Source organism: Castor canadensis, chromosome X (assembly GCF_047511655.1).
Source record: "Castor canadensis chromosome X, mCasCan1.hap1v2, whole genome shotgun sequence".
In the NCBI taxonomy this organism is placed as follows: Eukaryota; Metazoa; Chordata; class Mammalia; order Rodentia; family Castoridae; genus Castor; species Castor canadensis.
This window is the reverse complement of record NC_133405.1, coordinates 144,864,213-144,879,671: the sequence shown is the minus strand read 5'-3', so window position 1 is coordinate 144,879,671 and position 15,459 is coordinate 144,864,213. Positions and strand designations below refer to the sequence as shown.

The 15,459-nt window shown below is 35.9% G+C and overlaps 1 protein-coding gene across 2 annotated transcripts in view; it reads left to right on the top strand.

Annotated features, from left to right (window-relative positions):
• Nucleotides 1–280: 280 nt before the first annotated feature.
• The window catches only part of LOC141419938 (eukaryotic translation initiation factor 1A, Y-chromosomal-like), a 38,982-nt gene continuing 23,803 nt past the window's right edge, over nt 281–15,459 (top strand). Inside the window, exon 1 of one of the 2 annotated variants that reach the window (XM_074064479.1) lies at nt 281–571. In XM_074064479.1, coding sequence (XP_073920580.1) covers nt 542–571 — 30 coding nt within the window. In that variant the 5' untranslated portion in view covers nt 281–541. The remainder of the gene's footprint in view (nt 572–15,459) is intronic. The other variant, XM_074064478.1, reaches the window with a different exon arrangement.

The following is a 15,459-nucleotide window of genomic DNA, read 5'->3' as shown; positions in this document are numbered from 1 at the left end:
CAGATAGGGATATTTTGACAGTTTCTTGACCTATTTTTATTCCTTTTATTTCTTCATATTGCCTAAATGCTCTGGGTAGGAATTCCAGGACTATATTGAATAGAAGTGGGAATAGTGGGCACCTATGTCTCATTCCTGATTTTAGGGGATATGGTTTCAATTTTTTTCCATTAACTATGATGCTGTCTATAGGTTTGTCATGTATAGCCTTTACAACGTTGAGGTACAGTCGTTGTATTCCTAGTTTTCTTAGAGCTTTTATTATGAAGTGGTGTTGAAGAATTTTTCTGTAACTATTAAGATGATCAGGTGGTTTTTGTCTTTGCTTCTATTAACGTGCTGTATTACATTTATAGATTTGCCTATGTTTAATCATGTCTGGATCCCTGGGATTAAGCGACTTGGTCATAACGAATGATCTTTCTCATGTGTTTTTGTGTTCAGTTTATCCTTAATTTATGGAGGATTTTTACATCGATGTTCATTAAGAAGATTGGCTGATAGTTCTCTTTTTTTGGAGGTGTCTTTGTCTGGTGTTTGGATGGGTGTACTACTGACTTCATTAAATGAGGTAGGTAATGATGCTTGTCTTTCTATTTCATGGAACAATTTAAGGTGGGTTCATATTAGTTCCTGTTTAATGGTCTGAGAGAATTCAGCAGAGAATCCAACAGGTCCTGGAATTCTTTTTTGGGGGGAGGCTCTTTACTGTTGCTTCAATTTTACTTTGTGTTGTAGATCTATTCAGGTGATTAATATCCTCTTGGTTCAATTTTGGATGGTGATAAGAATCTAGAAGTTTGTCCATTTCTTCAAGATTTTTCAAATTTATTAGAATAGACGTTCTCAAAATGGTCTCTGATGATTTATTGGATTTAATGGTGTTTGTTGTTATCTCCCCTTCTGCAAAAGGAGAAACAAAACAAAAACAAACAAATTTGTTTTTTTCTCCTCATTTTAGTCAGGTTGGCCAGGAGTCTGTCAATCTTATTTACTTCTTTTAAAGAAACAACTTTTTGTTTCATTGATTCTTTGTACAGTTTTTGTTGTTGTTTCTATTTCATTGATTTCAGATCATATTATTTTTATTTCTCTTCTTCTGCTTGTTTCAGGATATGCTTGTTCTTGTTTTTCCAGGAGTTTGAGATATAGCATTGAGTCATTGATTTGAGATCTTTCTGTACTTTTAATATGTGCACTCATGGCTATAAACTTTTCTTAGGACTGCCTGTGCTGTGTGCCATAGGTTCTGGTAGGTCGTGTTTTCATTTTCATTTGTTTCCAGAAATGTTTTATTTTATTCTTCTGTGTCATCAATGACCCATTGATCATTGAGCAATGTGTTTTTCAGCCTCCAGTTGTTGGCATGTTTTCTACTATTGCTTTTCTTGTTGAGTTCTAGTTTTAATGCATTGTGATCAGCTAGAATGCATGAGATTATTTCTATTTTCTTATATTTGATGAGTCTTACTTTGTGCCCAAAGATATGATCAGTTTTGGAGAAAGTCTCATGAGCTTCTGAGAAGAATGTGTATCAAGCAGAAGTTGGATGAAATGTTCTGTAGACATCAGCTAGGTCCATTTGATCTATAGTGTGATTTGTTAGTCTATTTCTTAATTGATTTTTTGTTTGGATGGTCTATCTGTTGGTGATAGGGGGTTGTTAAAGTCTCCCACCACCACTGTGTTGGAATCTATATATGTTTTTAGCTCCTTCAGAGTGTGTTTGATGAAATTGAGTGCATTGACATTGGGTGCATATAGGTTGATAATTGTTATTTCCTTTTGGTGTATTTCCCATTTAATTAGTATGGAGTATCCTTCTTTATCTTGTTTGATCAATGTAAGTTTGAATTCTATTTTGTCTGAGACAAGTATTGCTACTCCTGCCTGTTTTGGGGGGGGCATTGGATTGGTATGTCTTCTTCCAGCCCTTCACCCTAAGTCAGTGCTTGTTTCTGTCGATGAGATGGGTCTCCTGTAAGCAACAGATTTCTGGATCTTCCTTTTTAATCCTGTTTACCAAATAGTCTTTTATGGGGGAGTTGAATCCATTAATATTCAGTGTTAGTATTGATAGGTATGTGGTTTTTCCTGTCATTTATTTTTTGTTGTTGTTGAAGGTTTGCTTGTCTGCAGTTGAATCAGTGTTACTCTCTGATTCCTTGTCTGGAACTCTCCTGTGGTTTGCTATTGCATATCCTTTCATGGTTTTGTTTGCTTTCATTTTCTGTATTCAGAATTTCTTGAAGAATCTTTTGTAGTGGTGACTTAGTGGTTATATAGTGTTTTAGTTTCTGCTTATCATGGAAGATTTTTATTGTTCCATCTATTTTGATTGATAGTTTTACTAGGTACAGTATCCTAGGGTTGAAGTTATTTTCATTCTGTGCCCAGAATATCTCACTCCATGCTCTTCTTACTTTTCAGATTTCCATTGAGAAATCTTCTGCAATTTTGATGGGTTTACCTTTATATGTTACTTGTTCTTTCTCTTTTATAGCCTTCAATATTATTTCTTTATTCTCTGTGCTTGTTGTTTTAATGATAATGTGTCATGGGTAGTTCTATTTTGGTCAAGTCCTTGGTGTCCTGGTGGCTTCCTGTACCTGAATGGTCATAGCTTTCTCTAGAATTGGAAAATTTTCTGTTATTATTTTTTTGAATATACTGTGAATTCCTTTTTGTTGCACCTCTTCTCCTTTTTCAATGCCCATGATTCTGAGGTTTGGTCTTTTGATGGAGTCAGAGAGTTCTTGCTTATTCCTTTCACAGGCCTTGTGTTGTTTGAGTAATAGTTCTCCAGCTTTTCCGTTAATTTCCATTTAATCTTCAAGTTCTGAGATTCTCTGTTCTGCTCTTGTTCTAGTCTGCTGGAGTGGCCTTCCATTGTGTTTTGTAATTTTGCTTCATTCTTTTTTCTGAGATTTTCCATGTCATGCGACACTTCCTCTTTAATATTGTCTATTTTGTCTTTAATTTGATTACTTCTCTGTTTATAGTGTTTGCTGTTTCTCTTTGGTGTTTACTTAGGGCTCCTAAAATTTCGTATAGTTCCTCCTGTGTCTTCTCATATTCTTTATTTTGGTTATCTTTGAATTTCTTGAGTTACTAGACATGTGGGCTTCTTTGGGTTTCTTGGCATAGTTTATCTTTATTTTCTTGGATTCTGTAACTGGGTGTCAGTGTTTCATTTCCCTCTGAATCCTGTATTAAATTATTTTTGGGGGTAGATAGGTTTCCATCTCCTTCTTCCTATCACTTCCTTTGGTAATGTGTAACTATGTTCTTGATAGGCTATAGGTGGTTTCAGCCACCTGTTTTCTTTCACTTGGGTTAATTTTGTTTTGTGGTGTGTTGGGTTTTAGGTTAGTGTATGTATGCTGTTTCTGTCCCTGGTGTGTTTGCAATTTAGTATTAGCTATCTCACAATAGTAACACTAACAAAACAAAGAATGAAAAAAAGAAGAAAACCAAAGAAATCAACAGGAGAGTCGACAAACAAACAGGGAACAAAACAAACAAATGATCAAACAAACACATAAAAAATTCCAGGTTCAAGAAAAAAAGAATTTCAGTCTTAGTAATTCTGGAGTTACTCCTTCAACATCCAGTTCTGGTGTTGGTATTTAAACAGAAGGTCTCTTTAGTCTTGCCAGGTGGTTGGGGAGACTCACCAGTTTTTTTTTTTCCTGTCTTTCAGTGGCAGCTTCTTAGTCAGCTGCTCCTTCAGTAGGGTGTGTCTTTTCCTCAGGTTCTGGAGATCAGCTCTATAGTCCAGAAGCCATCCTGCTTCGGATTTGGGTTTTTTCTGTGTTGGCTTGTTGGAGGTTTGTTTCTTTGCTTCACTCCTTTTCTCAGGGGCGAGTCAGAGATCTGTCAGCTGGCTCCCAGCTGTCAACATGTTATTATGGTTTGGTCACTCTTTTTCAATTTTTCAATGTCATTTGACTTTGGATGTTGCTCACTGACTAAAGAGATGAGCTTTGTTGACCTCTATTTGTCCTGTTTTAAGTAGCAGCTTATCACCCACCTGCTGTTGTCCCAGCTACCATTCCAGTCTTTGTTCACTGAAAGTTCGTGTGGAGATCAGCTCCTTACCACTCCCCCTTTCTCCAATGTGCACAGCACCCTGCCCCCTCTGCTGCATATTCCTTCTCAGTTCCTTGTTTATTATTCAGTTTTTATTTTTTTATTTATTTATTTTTTTGTGGGACAGTGGAGTCAGTCTGTCCAGGGGAGCTATGCTGGTTTATCCCAGGGGTGGTTGTGTGAATACCATGTGACACTTATTTGCTCCCCTGTTGGTCTGCTGGATGTCTCCCAAGGCAGGTTTGGAACCACTGTTTGGTGGCACAGGAGCCCTCCTGTTTTCTCAGTCTAATGTGGCACAGAGAAACTTTGCATGGGCTGGGGGTTCAGGGTGTCATTGTTTTGATTCTTCTTGGTGCTTTTTTTCCTGCCAAGTGTGCTCCATCATCTCAGCAATATATTTGATTTATGGAGCTCATGCTGTCTGCTTCTGCACTACAGTTTGTTTTTAAGATGAGATTTCCCTCACATTTCACGGACTCATCTTGAATTTGCAGTCCTACTGTGTTTGACTCCAGAGTAGCTGTGATTAAATGAATTACCACCACATTCCACAAAAAGTTGTCAAGTGTAAAAAAAATGTGTTGAATTTTTTAGTTGGAAAGAATTTGTTGCAGTTTTTTCAACTCAAGGCACCTTAGGATTTTCATACTTCAAAAAGTTCAGTTGGGCAGTGAAAAACAATTTTGCAGTAGAGACAAGCATTCTTGTGTTTACATTTTCTGTGTAATATGTGCAAAGGTGATGATTTATTGCACTTAACAAGGAAGGAAGGATAGACACCACAGTTGGGGGTGTTTGGTGGAGAAGGTAGGGATGTGCTCGATTCAGTTCCAGCAGCCATGGAATACCAGGAAAGTGAAATAAGTGCAGCTATTTTCTTTGAGCTTTGTCCTTAGAAGCTTCTCCTGTTGGGAAGACATTCATATACTCATTAAATCAGTGGAATAAATATTGAAAACAATGTGTTTCAAAACACTTGTTGATAGATCACACACATGTAAACTAAATTATATTACAAACTGCCATATTTCTTCATCTTTTCTGAACATTTCGGTTTAACAAAAACACATAGAGTTCCAATTTCTCCAAATGATAATTTTTAACTTGAAACTATCCTATGGAGAAAATTGGTGAGGTTATTTTCCTAAAACTATATGTAGAGTATCACTTTATGCCACACTTTTTCACTTTGGAATTCAAAGGTGATGTGATGACACAAAGATGGAAAACTCATAGCATTTTCTTTGAACAAATACACTAAAGTCATTTACAAAATTCCATTAGCCACCTGTTATATAAGTCTGTGTTCCCATTGTCCAGATGAGGGACCAAAAACTATCCTTGAATGTGTAAGTGCAAAGAAAACATATTCAAAGAAATGAACTTAGTTGTTCTTCATGTTACAAATGTTAATATAAAGACAATGGTGCTGAGCAAAGGGAATTGTGAAAGGTAAAAGGTAAAATTTCAAGCTCAAGTTTGGGTTGGAGGTGGAAAAGGGAGATGTTCCAAGTGTTTGATAAGCAGTAAAGGATGCTCATTTTTAGGGGCACAGGATACACTATATATTATATGTAAATCAACACGAGAAATGGGTTTTTTGTTGGCTCACCTCACTTGAACTCTGACAGCCAGCTTCATTTACTTTAATGTAAGATGTGGCAAAGGGACATTCATTGGGGAATTGTAGATTCTGGACCTCAGACTCCTAAACTGAAGCTTTGTCCTGCTCCCAACCCTGAAAACAGAATACTGATTTCCTTCCCTATGCCAGCTACTGCACACTGTAAGAGCCTCCTTTGCATAGATCTTTTTAAAAGACCTCTAGCTAGTGGTGTCAAAAAGGACAAATTATGGAAATCACTAGATGAATATAAAATAATTGTTTATACTCAACAATTATTTAATAATATTTAAAATAATCTTTGTCTGTAAGTGACATTGCAACTCAGACATGAAGCAGGGATTTATGTTTCAGTTCACCTTGGGGTAGACCAGACACTGAATCTTAATTTGCTGAAAAAGTTGCGAACCCACACACTTTGGTTGCCTGAGCATGCAACTTTGAGCCCAAGTAGCCCACATCACATGTCATCAGATGGATCATCCACCATGTTACCCTGGGGTTCCCACTTTTCCACTGGTAAGACAGAGATAGGTAGAGCTAAGGGAAGCAAAGGTGGTAGCACCTTAGCATGAAGGTTAGCAAGTGTTGCCTCTCTAATAGCCCAACACTTGTACAATTGGGTATCCCCAAGCCAAACAATGCTTCTCTTGTCATGGGCATGCACTACTCAGGTCAGTGCTCCATACAGGCTCTGCAGGCACTCACTACAACTCATTTTTTAAAGTTAACAAAAATAAGGGAATGGATTTTTAAATGTACCCATTAGGGGATATATTACCTTCAAATAGGTAATTATGTCAAAATAGAGGATTGCCTTAGTTTGGAAATTAATTTATTTCTACTGTAACATGACAGTACATATTAAAGGCTCTAGACATTGAATCAAAAACATTTTTTGGACACTATTTTCATTGTACAATATTTAAAAATGTGTTTGTTTATATTTATTACTGGAATGTAGAAATCACTTTCATTATGTATATACTACACAATTTTGCTGAGAACAAGTTCATTGTCTTTAGGAGTATGTTACTTCCTTTTAAACTTTTGAGTAATTATCTCATTTGTATGTTTTTATTCATCTAGAGCTATTTTTGCAGTATAATATAAAATATGCATCTTTATATTATAATTCGTTACCAATAAACTTCTGGATTAAATTACAATGTTGTTGGTGAACACTCTTACAACCATTGTGGCACGTGTGGATGAAAAATTTTTAAATAAATGTACACAAATATCAGTTTATGATGATATCTGAATGCTGTGGATGAAATGAGGACTAGATGACCCAAAATTCCAGAGAAGTAATATGCCTCTGTAGGTGAGCTGATATTCTCCTGTCATTTTTGATCCCTCTGGAAATTAGACAAATTTAAAGTTCACAGAGATTCTGACATGTCAAGAGAGAGTGACTCTTGTGGTGAAAAAGAATCCAGCAAAGCTTTGATAGTTGCTAGAGCTGCCTTTGCAGACTGCACACAAGCAGAGTCCTTAGCAAGATGGGTGGTACCTTAGGGTAATTGTTGAGGTCTACGTTGTGAAATCAGATTGAGTGACTAACTAAAAATGTAGAGCAAAAGATTAAACATTTATTTCTCACACTCCTAAGGTTTTGAATTCTGGGCCTGTGCTTTGAGCCACTCCACCAGCCCTTTTTGTGATGGGGTTTTTCAAACTAGGGTCTGGAGAACCATTTGCCTGGGCTGGCTTCAAACCATGATGCTCCTAATCTCTACCTCCTGTGTAGGTAAGATTATAGGTCACTGGGGCCCAGCAACCTTCAGTATCCTTATGTGTTTCCCCCATAATGTTGTATTTATTGTCCCTTATATGTGTCTAAGACACTGTCTTTGAGTTCCTACTGCATCTCATCTTGATTTTCCCAGCCCCAGATTTTCCTTCTGGTCCTCTTTATCTTAGCTACATAGTCTCTGCTGAACGACCATTCTCTCTCAAGTCACGCCTATGTATATGTAGGAGGTAGAATCGACTTTCAGAAACAGTTGTGTTCTATTAGATACATTAACCATGTATAATACAATCTAGCATGAATTTAGAGAAGAAACTTACTAAGTATAGAGTTACTACAAACCTAAATTACTGAATGATGCACTAGTTTCATAGAGTTTGCAGTTGTATCAGGGCATGATATTGAAATACAGGCAGTAGTCCCTTCATCCTTGTGATTCTTTTTATATATTTCTTTTCTTTTAATTTTTTGTTATTTATTCACTTTTTTTATTGCTGTACTGGGAGATACATAGTGACATTTACAAAAGTTCTTACCATATTTCATAGTTGAATTCACCTGCTCCATCATTGCTCCTTATCTCTACTAACACCATTCTTGGAACAGTTTCAACAGGTCCCATATTTCCATTTTCATACAAGAGTAAATAATATTGTCATCATATTCACCCTCTTACCACATTTCCTTATATCTGCCCCCTTCTACTTGTGTAAACACTCAGAAAGGACCTTTTTAACCTCCCTGTTTTTTGTTTTTGAAAAAAGACATTTTGGGGTTCATTTAAAATAGCTATACAGAAAATTTCTATGTACATATGTGTTATAACACTAACTGGCTCATCCCTTCTCTTTTTCCTTTCTATTTTAGTCCCCTTCTTATGATAATTTCAAAAGGTTTAAAAATTATTTTTGTTGGAACTTGTTTATTTAGTATTTTTCATTTTTATTATTGTTGTATTGGGAGATAAATTATGACATTTATCAAATTTCTTAAATATGTCATAGTTGAATTCACCCTCTCCATCATTCCCCTTTATCTGCTCTACCATTATTCCTGGAACAGTTTTAACTTTATTTTTTCTCCATTTTCATAGTTGAGTACATAATATTTTCACCATATTCAATCTCTTACACCCTTTCCTTAAATACTCACCCTCCCACTGGTGCCAACCCCCAGACAGGAACTGTTTTATTTTCCATTTCTAGTTTTTTGAAACAAGATATTTTTGTTTGTTTAAGACGGTTGTGCTGGGAGTTTAATTGTGGCATTTCCACCATGTATGTCTGAGTTATAACCTGAATTGGTCCATTCCTTCTGTTTTCCTCCTTTCTACCTTATTCCTCTCATATGGTGATTTCAACAGGTTTAAAAATCTGTATTCATTCTTGTGTAGTAATACATCAAATATATTCAGCTGCTTAACTTCCTTTACACTTCAGTTCCCATTACTGACCTCCCCTTTGGTAAACCTCTTTATCATAATATTGCTTGTATTTGTATTGGGGCTTTGTTTCACATATGAAAAAAAACACGTGGCCTTTGGCTTTCTGAACCTGACAAACATTGCTAAAGATGATGTTCTCCAGTTTCATTCATTTACCTGCTACTGACAAAATTTCATTCTTTCTTATGACTGAATAAAATTCCATTTTAAAAAAATACTGTATTTTCTTAACCTATTCATCAATTTTGAGGCATCTTGGCCATTTATATAGCTATTATCAATAATGTTACACTAAATACTATTGTAACTTGACTTACATTACTTCAGGTATGTTTATTGTAACCACATAATGTCGGGTATATCCTTAGGACAGGTATTGATGAAATATGGCAGTTATATGTTTAGTTTTTTAAGGCACCCTCATACTATTTTTCATAGTGGTTGTACAAATTTACCTTCCCACCAACAGTGTATGAGGTTCATTTTCCCCTACTTTCTCTCCAAAACTTTTTTTTCTTGTGTTCTTTATAAGGGCCATTCTAACAGGAGTCATGCAGAATCTTATCATTGTTTTGATTAGAATTTTCTTTATAGCCAGGAATGTTGAGCACTTCATCATGTGTTCTTTAGCCATTTGGACTTCCTTATTTGAAAAAAACTTTGTTAGGCTCATTTGCCCAATTTTTCTTCACTGTAATATAGTAATATATTCTGATTATTAATCTGTCAGATACAAAGCTGACAATGATTTTCTACCATTCTGTGGGCTGATTCTTTTCTTGGTGACCATTTACTTCATTGTACAGTAGCTTTTTAGTTTCATGTAGTCCCTCTGTGATTCTTCCCAATAAATTCATCTCAGTTTCCACGTGGCTGAAACTGAACTCCAACTCTAACAGCCTCCCCAATCCAAAATGTGAGCTACAGGATAGATGTTTTACCAATAGTTGACCTCTCCCATGTGACCTTCATGATTTCATTTGCTATTCTTGGCCAACATACCTCAGATTTTTTTCTGGAAGGAAAATCCACTTGTGTTCTTTTATCCACTCAAGTTACATTAGTTAAAGTGTTACAATACTCTATAATTTTGAAAGGATGATTCCTTATTTTTGAAATCCAACTTGGAATTCAGAAAAGATGCATTTCATTTTGACATGTTATGACTAAGAACATTCATAGCCTTTTTGACACAAGATCTTTGCTTGGTGTACAATGACAAAGCCAATACAGAAATTCGAAAACCAAAAGTACACATAGATAAATCAGCTGCTTCTCAGAGCATAGTAGTATACAGTGCTACACCTCTTCCACATTGAGGAAGGATAAATGATAAGAAAAAGTGGAAATGAGAAGGGTGTGGAGGCTAGGGAATCACTATCTTAATAACTACAAACATTGTTCTGTTGGGTGTGTGTACTAGCAATGGATAAAGCAAAATCTGAAAATAAATCAACACTAAATTAACCAAATATTAAAAAGAAAATGTATTTCTTTTCATTCCTGTGTGTCACCCTTGATCTCAATTATATATTTCTGTTATAATGAAGTTAATCATTGTATGTTCATAAAGTAGGGGGAATGAGGATGAGTACTCCCTTATTCATGCCTGGCTGTTCTGAAGGCATTCGGAGCTTCTCCATTTGAGTGTTGTCTATGGTATTCAAGAATGTAGGAGCTGCAGGTCATCCCTGAGATAGAGTAAACATTCTCCTGGTTCAGAGGTCTCAGCCTATTCTCTTTCTCATATACAAACTCAGAAAAACGTCTGTGGCATATACTAGACAAAAACTCATAAAGGCAGTTGGGCCACATGAAGCAAGGAGGGTTTTTTTTGAGGCTGTTTTACTGTGGATGGAACATGTGAATTTTGCATACAATAATAAACTCCAACATCTTCAGCATCCAGCCTACTGATTTTCATTGTTAAGTCTGTCCCTGATCCACTGCCACTGAACTTGTCTGGGGCCCCAGAAAACCCTTAGAAGCCAAATATATCAGTAGCTGTGGAGACTGGCCCGAATTCTGTTGGTATCAAGAAAATTGGTCATTCCATTACTATGCAGGAGGCTCTTACTAGACACTCAGGGGATGGATACTGGCTCTCCAGAGGTGATGGGCAAGGATAGTGGAGTCTGCATCAACACAACATCCCTTCTGGAACCTGAAATCATAATAAGATGGAAATGCAAGTATGTACATTTTTATGTTTTTTTTCTTTTGTTGTTTACTTCTTTTTAATATTTTTATGCCCCTAGTGCATGTTCTAAGAATAAGCATAAAGATATTTGAAGAGCATAAAAAGGACTGATGATTTCTCATACATAATCCCTCAACATCAGTGTTAGTCTTTTTCATTTTTCTGGAATCTTCATCATCATTGTAAATGAAAACTTAACATGCCCATGCTAGGAGAAAAGAATTGCACATCTCACACATGGATAGAACACACATGGTAAGCAGGGAGTCATAGATCTCTTTCTCCTACCCTATCTCCCTACTCTCCCTCTGTCCTTACCAGGGATCCAGACCATCAGAAGTTCCAGGAGCAGATCAAGGCACCTCATTTTCAGAAGTTGAACTGAGTAGTCCTAGTCAATTAAGACAAGATCACAGCAGGACATTTATCTCAGACTTAAAAAGGAACTGTCCTCCTTTAGGAACAATATGTCAATTTTCTAGTGGCTGCATCAGTGTGAGAAAAGCCAAGGGAGAGTAAGGCCCTCTCTTGCAATTCAAGTGATGGGAAATGTCTTCTGTGTTTAGAGGAAAACTGATGCAGAACATGCAGCAATGAAGAGAAGGACCATACTGTGAAAGTCTGTATCTGTGGGGAAGGCACAATCCACATGACCCCATCCCCTAATTAGGCCCAACAAAAAGGAGGTGTTTAACCAGGTCAATCTTAGGGAGAGGAAAGGCCACCCTGTTTGGTTCTCTCCTAGTTAGTCTAGAGAAGGAACCAGTGCCCACTCCCACTATTAATAATACCTAAGGGCTTTATCTAATAACTACATGGACTTGAGCTAATTGAAGAGTAGTCTGTTAATTTTTGTTACCAGAATAACTCTTTAGGATTATTAGCACCAGGTGTTAGAAATGATTTTCCTTGGTAACTAATGTGCTCCTTAAGAATATTCAAGTCTTTCACTTACAGATAGAGTTCTAACAGAGAAAAGTATAGACTTTTTATATCTTAGAGTGTGAATATGAAATTCTGTGTGTAAGGATTGTTCAATCTGGTAAATATCCTGTCATTATCATACTCCCTCATTATATTATATGCCAGATTAATCAAAGTATTTCTTAAGAATTCTTTCCTCCACTCTTCAGGAGGCTGAGGCAGGAGGATCGCTATTTCAAGGTCGTCATGTCCTATATAGGGGATCTTGTTTGAAACCAAAACAAAACAAATAAAATGAAGATTCCATATGGACATTGCAAAAGAATGAATATGAAATGATTTTATTTGTTTATGTTGTTTCTGTGCTCTGTTTAGAGAGATTCTCTGTACATCTGTTCTTTGCCTTCATGTAGAGCCTGGTCCTGTCATGGATTTTAGCTTCTTTTTTGCTCTGTGTGAGATCCCCAGTCTCTCTCTTGGTTGGTTTGTAGGGTAACCACAGCTAGGAGTTCACAGTTCAGAATAGAGTGCACACATTAGAACATGAAGAAATGGAGCCACTGTTTCAATGTGTTAGTCTTTGACTGAGATTTTCTAGGATGTTCATCAAAATTGGTGCTAAGAAACAGTGTACTGGGTCAAATCTTCCTTGAAGGATTAATTTCAGTATTCAATCACCAAGAGCTCTTTTAGTATAAGTTTCTGTTGGTTTTGCCACCAAGTATATGGTACATTGTTATGGCAGCCCCAAGAAAATAATACCCACATTATTCACTGTGGAGTGGAACCTCAAGTTGTGGGAAGAAGAGATGCAGTGAGAATCCTGTCATGGTAATTTCTATTAAAATAGGTTCTTTTTTTATTAGGATATATTCATTTTACAAGAGAGTTTCCTTGGGACAATTTCAAAAATCTTCATTGTACATTGGTTAGATCACCCCCACCCTTTGCTCCCTTCGATCTTGTTCCTGCCCCATTCAAAGCATTTACAAGAAGTTTCATCAGTCTATTTCCTACATGTATATGAAGCACATCAACCATACTCCCTCACCTTAATCGTCTGCATTCAGCCTCCTAGTCCCATAAGTACTCCTCCATACACTGTGCCTTTTATACTGTTCTGTTTTAGTTAATAATTCCAACATCAATTTTTAAAGGGGTTTCTTTATGTATCCCCACTGTAAGTATGCTTTATTTTAACTAGTTAAACCCTTGCTATAATCCTCCCATAGCCCTCCTCCCAACTGCCATTATTCAACAGCTTTCAATACATATCATTATTACCTCCACTGCACATACATATCTCTGTATTGTTGACTATCATTCTCTTTTCTTTTCTCACCTCCACTCAGTTCCATATAGTAATTCCACTATTAAAAACATGTTATACATAAAAGTTTGTATATGATAATATTTGTTTTTGTGTATATTTTTATATTTTTGATGTAGGTTTCACATATGAAAGAAAACAGGCAGTCTTTGTCTTTCTGAGCCTGGTTTACTTCACATAACAAAATGTTCTCCATTTGCATCTATTTATTTTCAAACCACCTTATGTTACTAATTGCTGAACAAAATTTCTTTATATATATGTATAACACACCACAACTTCTTCTTAACTGATTCATCAGTTGTGTAGTGAGGGAGATGATATGGTTGATGTGATCTAACCAATGTTTGATAAGTCTAGCATTGGACTTTTTGCTAACAGTTACTTTGGGTATTTGATGGCTTTTCTGTTTCCATATGAACTTTAGAATTGATTTTTCTATCTCTGTAAAGGATGTCATTGTAATTTTGATAGAGATTGCCTTGAATGTATTGATTGATTTTGTTGGTATAGCCATTTTCCCAATGTTGATTCTGAGTCATGAGCATGGGATACCTTTCTATCTTATGATGCCTTCTTTGGTTTTTTGGATTCTCTCTTCTGTGATTTATAGTGTTCAGTGGAAAGGTCTTCGGTTTTCTTCATCAAATTTATTCCTAGGTATTTTAATTTTGAAATATTATAAATAGGATTATTTCCCTAATTTCTTTTCAGTCTGCTCATAGTTGGTATACAGAAAGGCTACTGATTTCTGTATAATGACCTTGTATCCTGCTAGTTTGCAAGAAGCTCTTATGATTTCTAATCGTTTTTGTGGACTTTTTGGGTCTTTTGGGGAATAGGATCATATCATCTGCAAATAGGGATTGTTTGATATATTCCTTCTGTATTTGGATCCCTTTTTTCTTCCTCTTGTCTTCTTATTTTGGATAGGAATTCCAAGACTGTATTTAATTAGAGTGGGGGAAGAGTATATACTTATCTCGTTACTGACTTTAGAAGGATTGGTTTCATATAGTCTGTAGTGTAGTTGTGGCTCTGTGTTTGTGATACATAACCTTTAGTTTGGCTGAGGAATATTCCTCTATTCCTAATTTCCTTAGTGCTTTTATCATGAAAAGGCACTAACTTTTTTCAAGGGCTTTTTCTACATCTATTGAGGTGATATGTAATTTTTCTCTTTGCTTCTGTTTCTATGCTATATTACAGATATAGATATGCATATGTTGAACCATCTCTGCATCCTTGAGATGAGGAGATGACCACTGACTTAGTCATGGTATGCGATTTTTTAAATGTGTTTTTGAATTCAGTTTGCCAGTATTTTGTTGAGAATTTTTGAATCTATATTCATTAAGGTATTTGTTGTAAATCTCTTGCCTTCTTGAATTTTTGTTATGTTTTGGAATGAGTGTAATACTGGCTGCACTGAATGAGTTTGGTATTGTTCCTTCCCTTTCTATTTCCTGAAGAATTGTGAGGACTGTTGGTTTTAGTTCTTATTTAAAGATCTGGTAGAATTCAGCTGTGAGTCTATAAGGTTCTGGGCTCTTTTTGTTGAGAGATTCTATTACTGCTTCAATCTCATTGCTTGTTATATATGTATTTATGTGGTCTATATTTCCTTTGTTTAAATTTAAATACATCTATAAACTTATCCATTTCTTCATGATCTTCCAGTTTACTTGAATATAAGTTTTCAAAGTATGCCCTAATGATCCTCTGAATTTCACTAGTATTTGTTGGATTGTATTGATTGGGTCTTTTTGCTCCTCTGTCTTGTCACATGTGCTGAGTTTGTCATCTTATAATCTTTTAGAAGACACAACTTTTTGTTTCATTGATTCTTTGTATAGTATTTTTGGTGTTGATCTCGTTAACCTTGACCTTGCTCTTCATTATTTCTGTCTGCTAGTTTTGGATTTGGGTTGTTCCTGTTTTTGTAGAAACTGAGGAGTTTAATTATGTTCTTTACTTGAGATGTCTGTGTTGTTTTTTTAAATGTAGGCACTGATAGCTTTAAACTTTCCCCTTAACAGACCTTTGCTTTGTCCCACAAGTTCTGATAGGTTGCAGTTTCATTTTC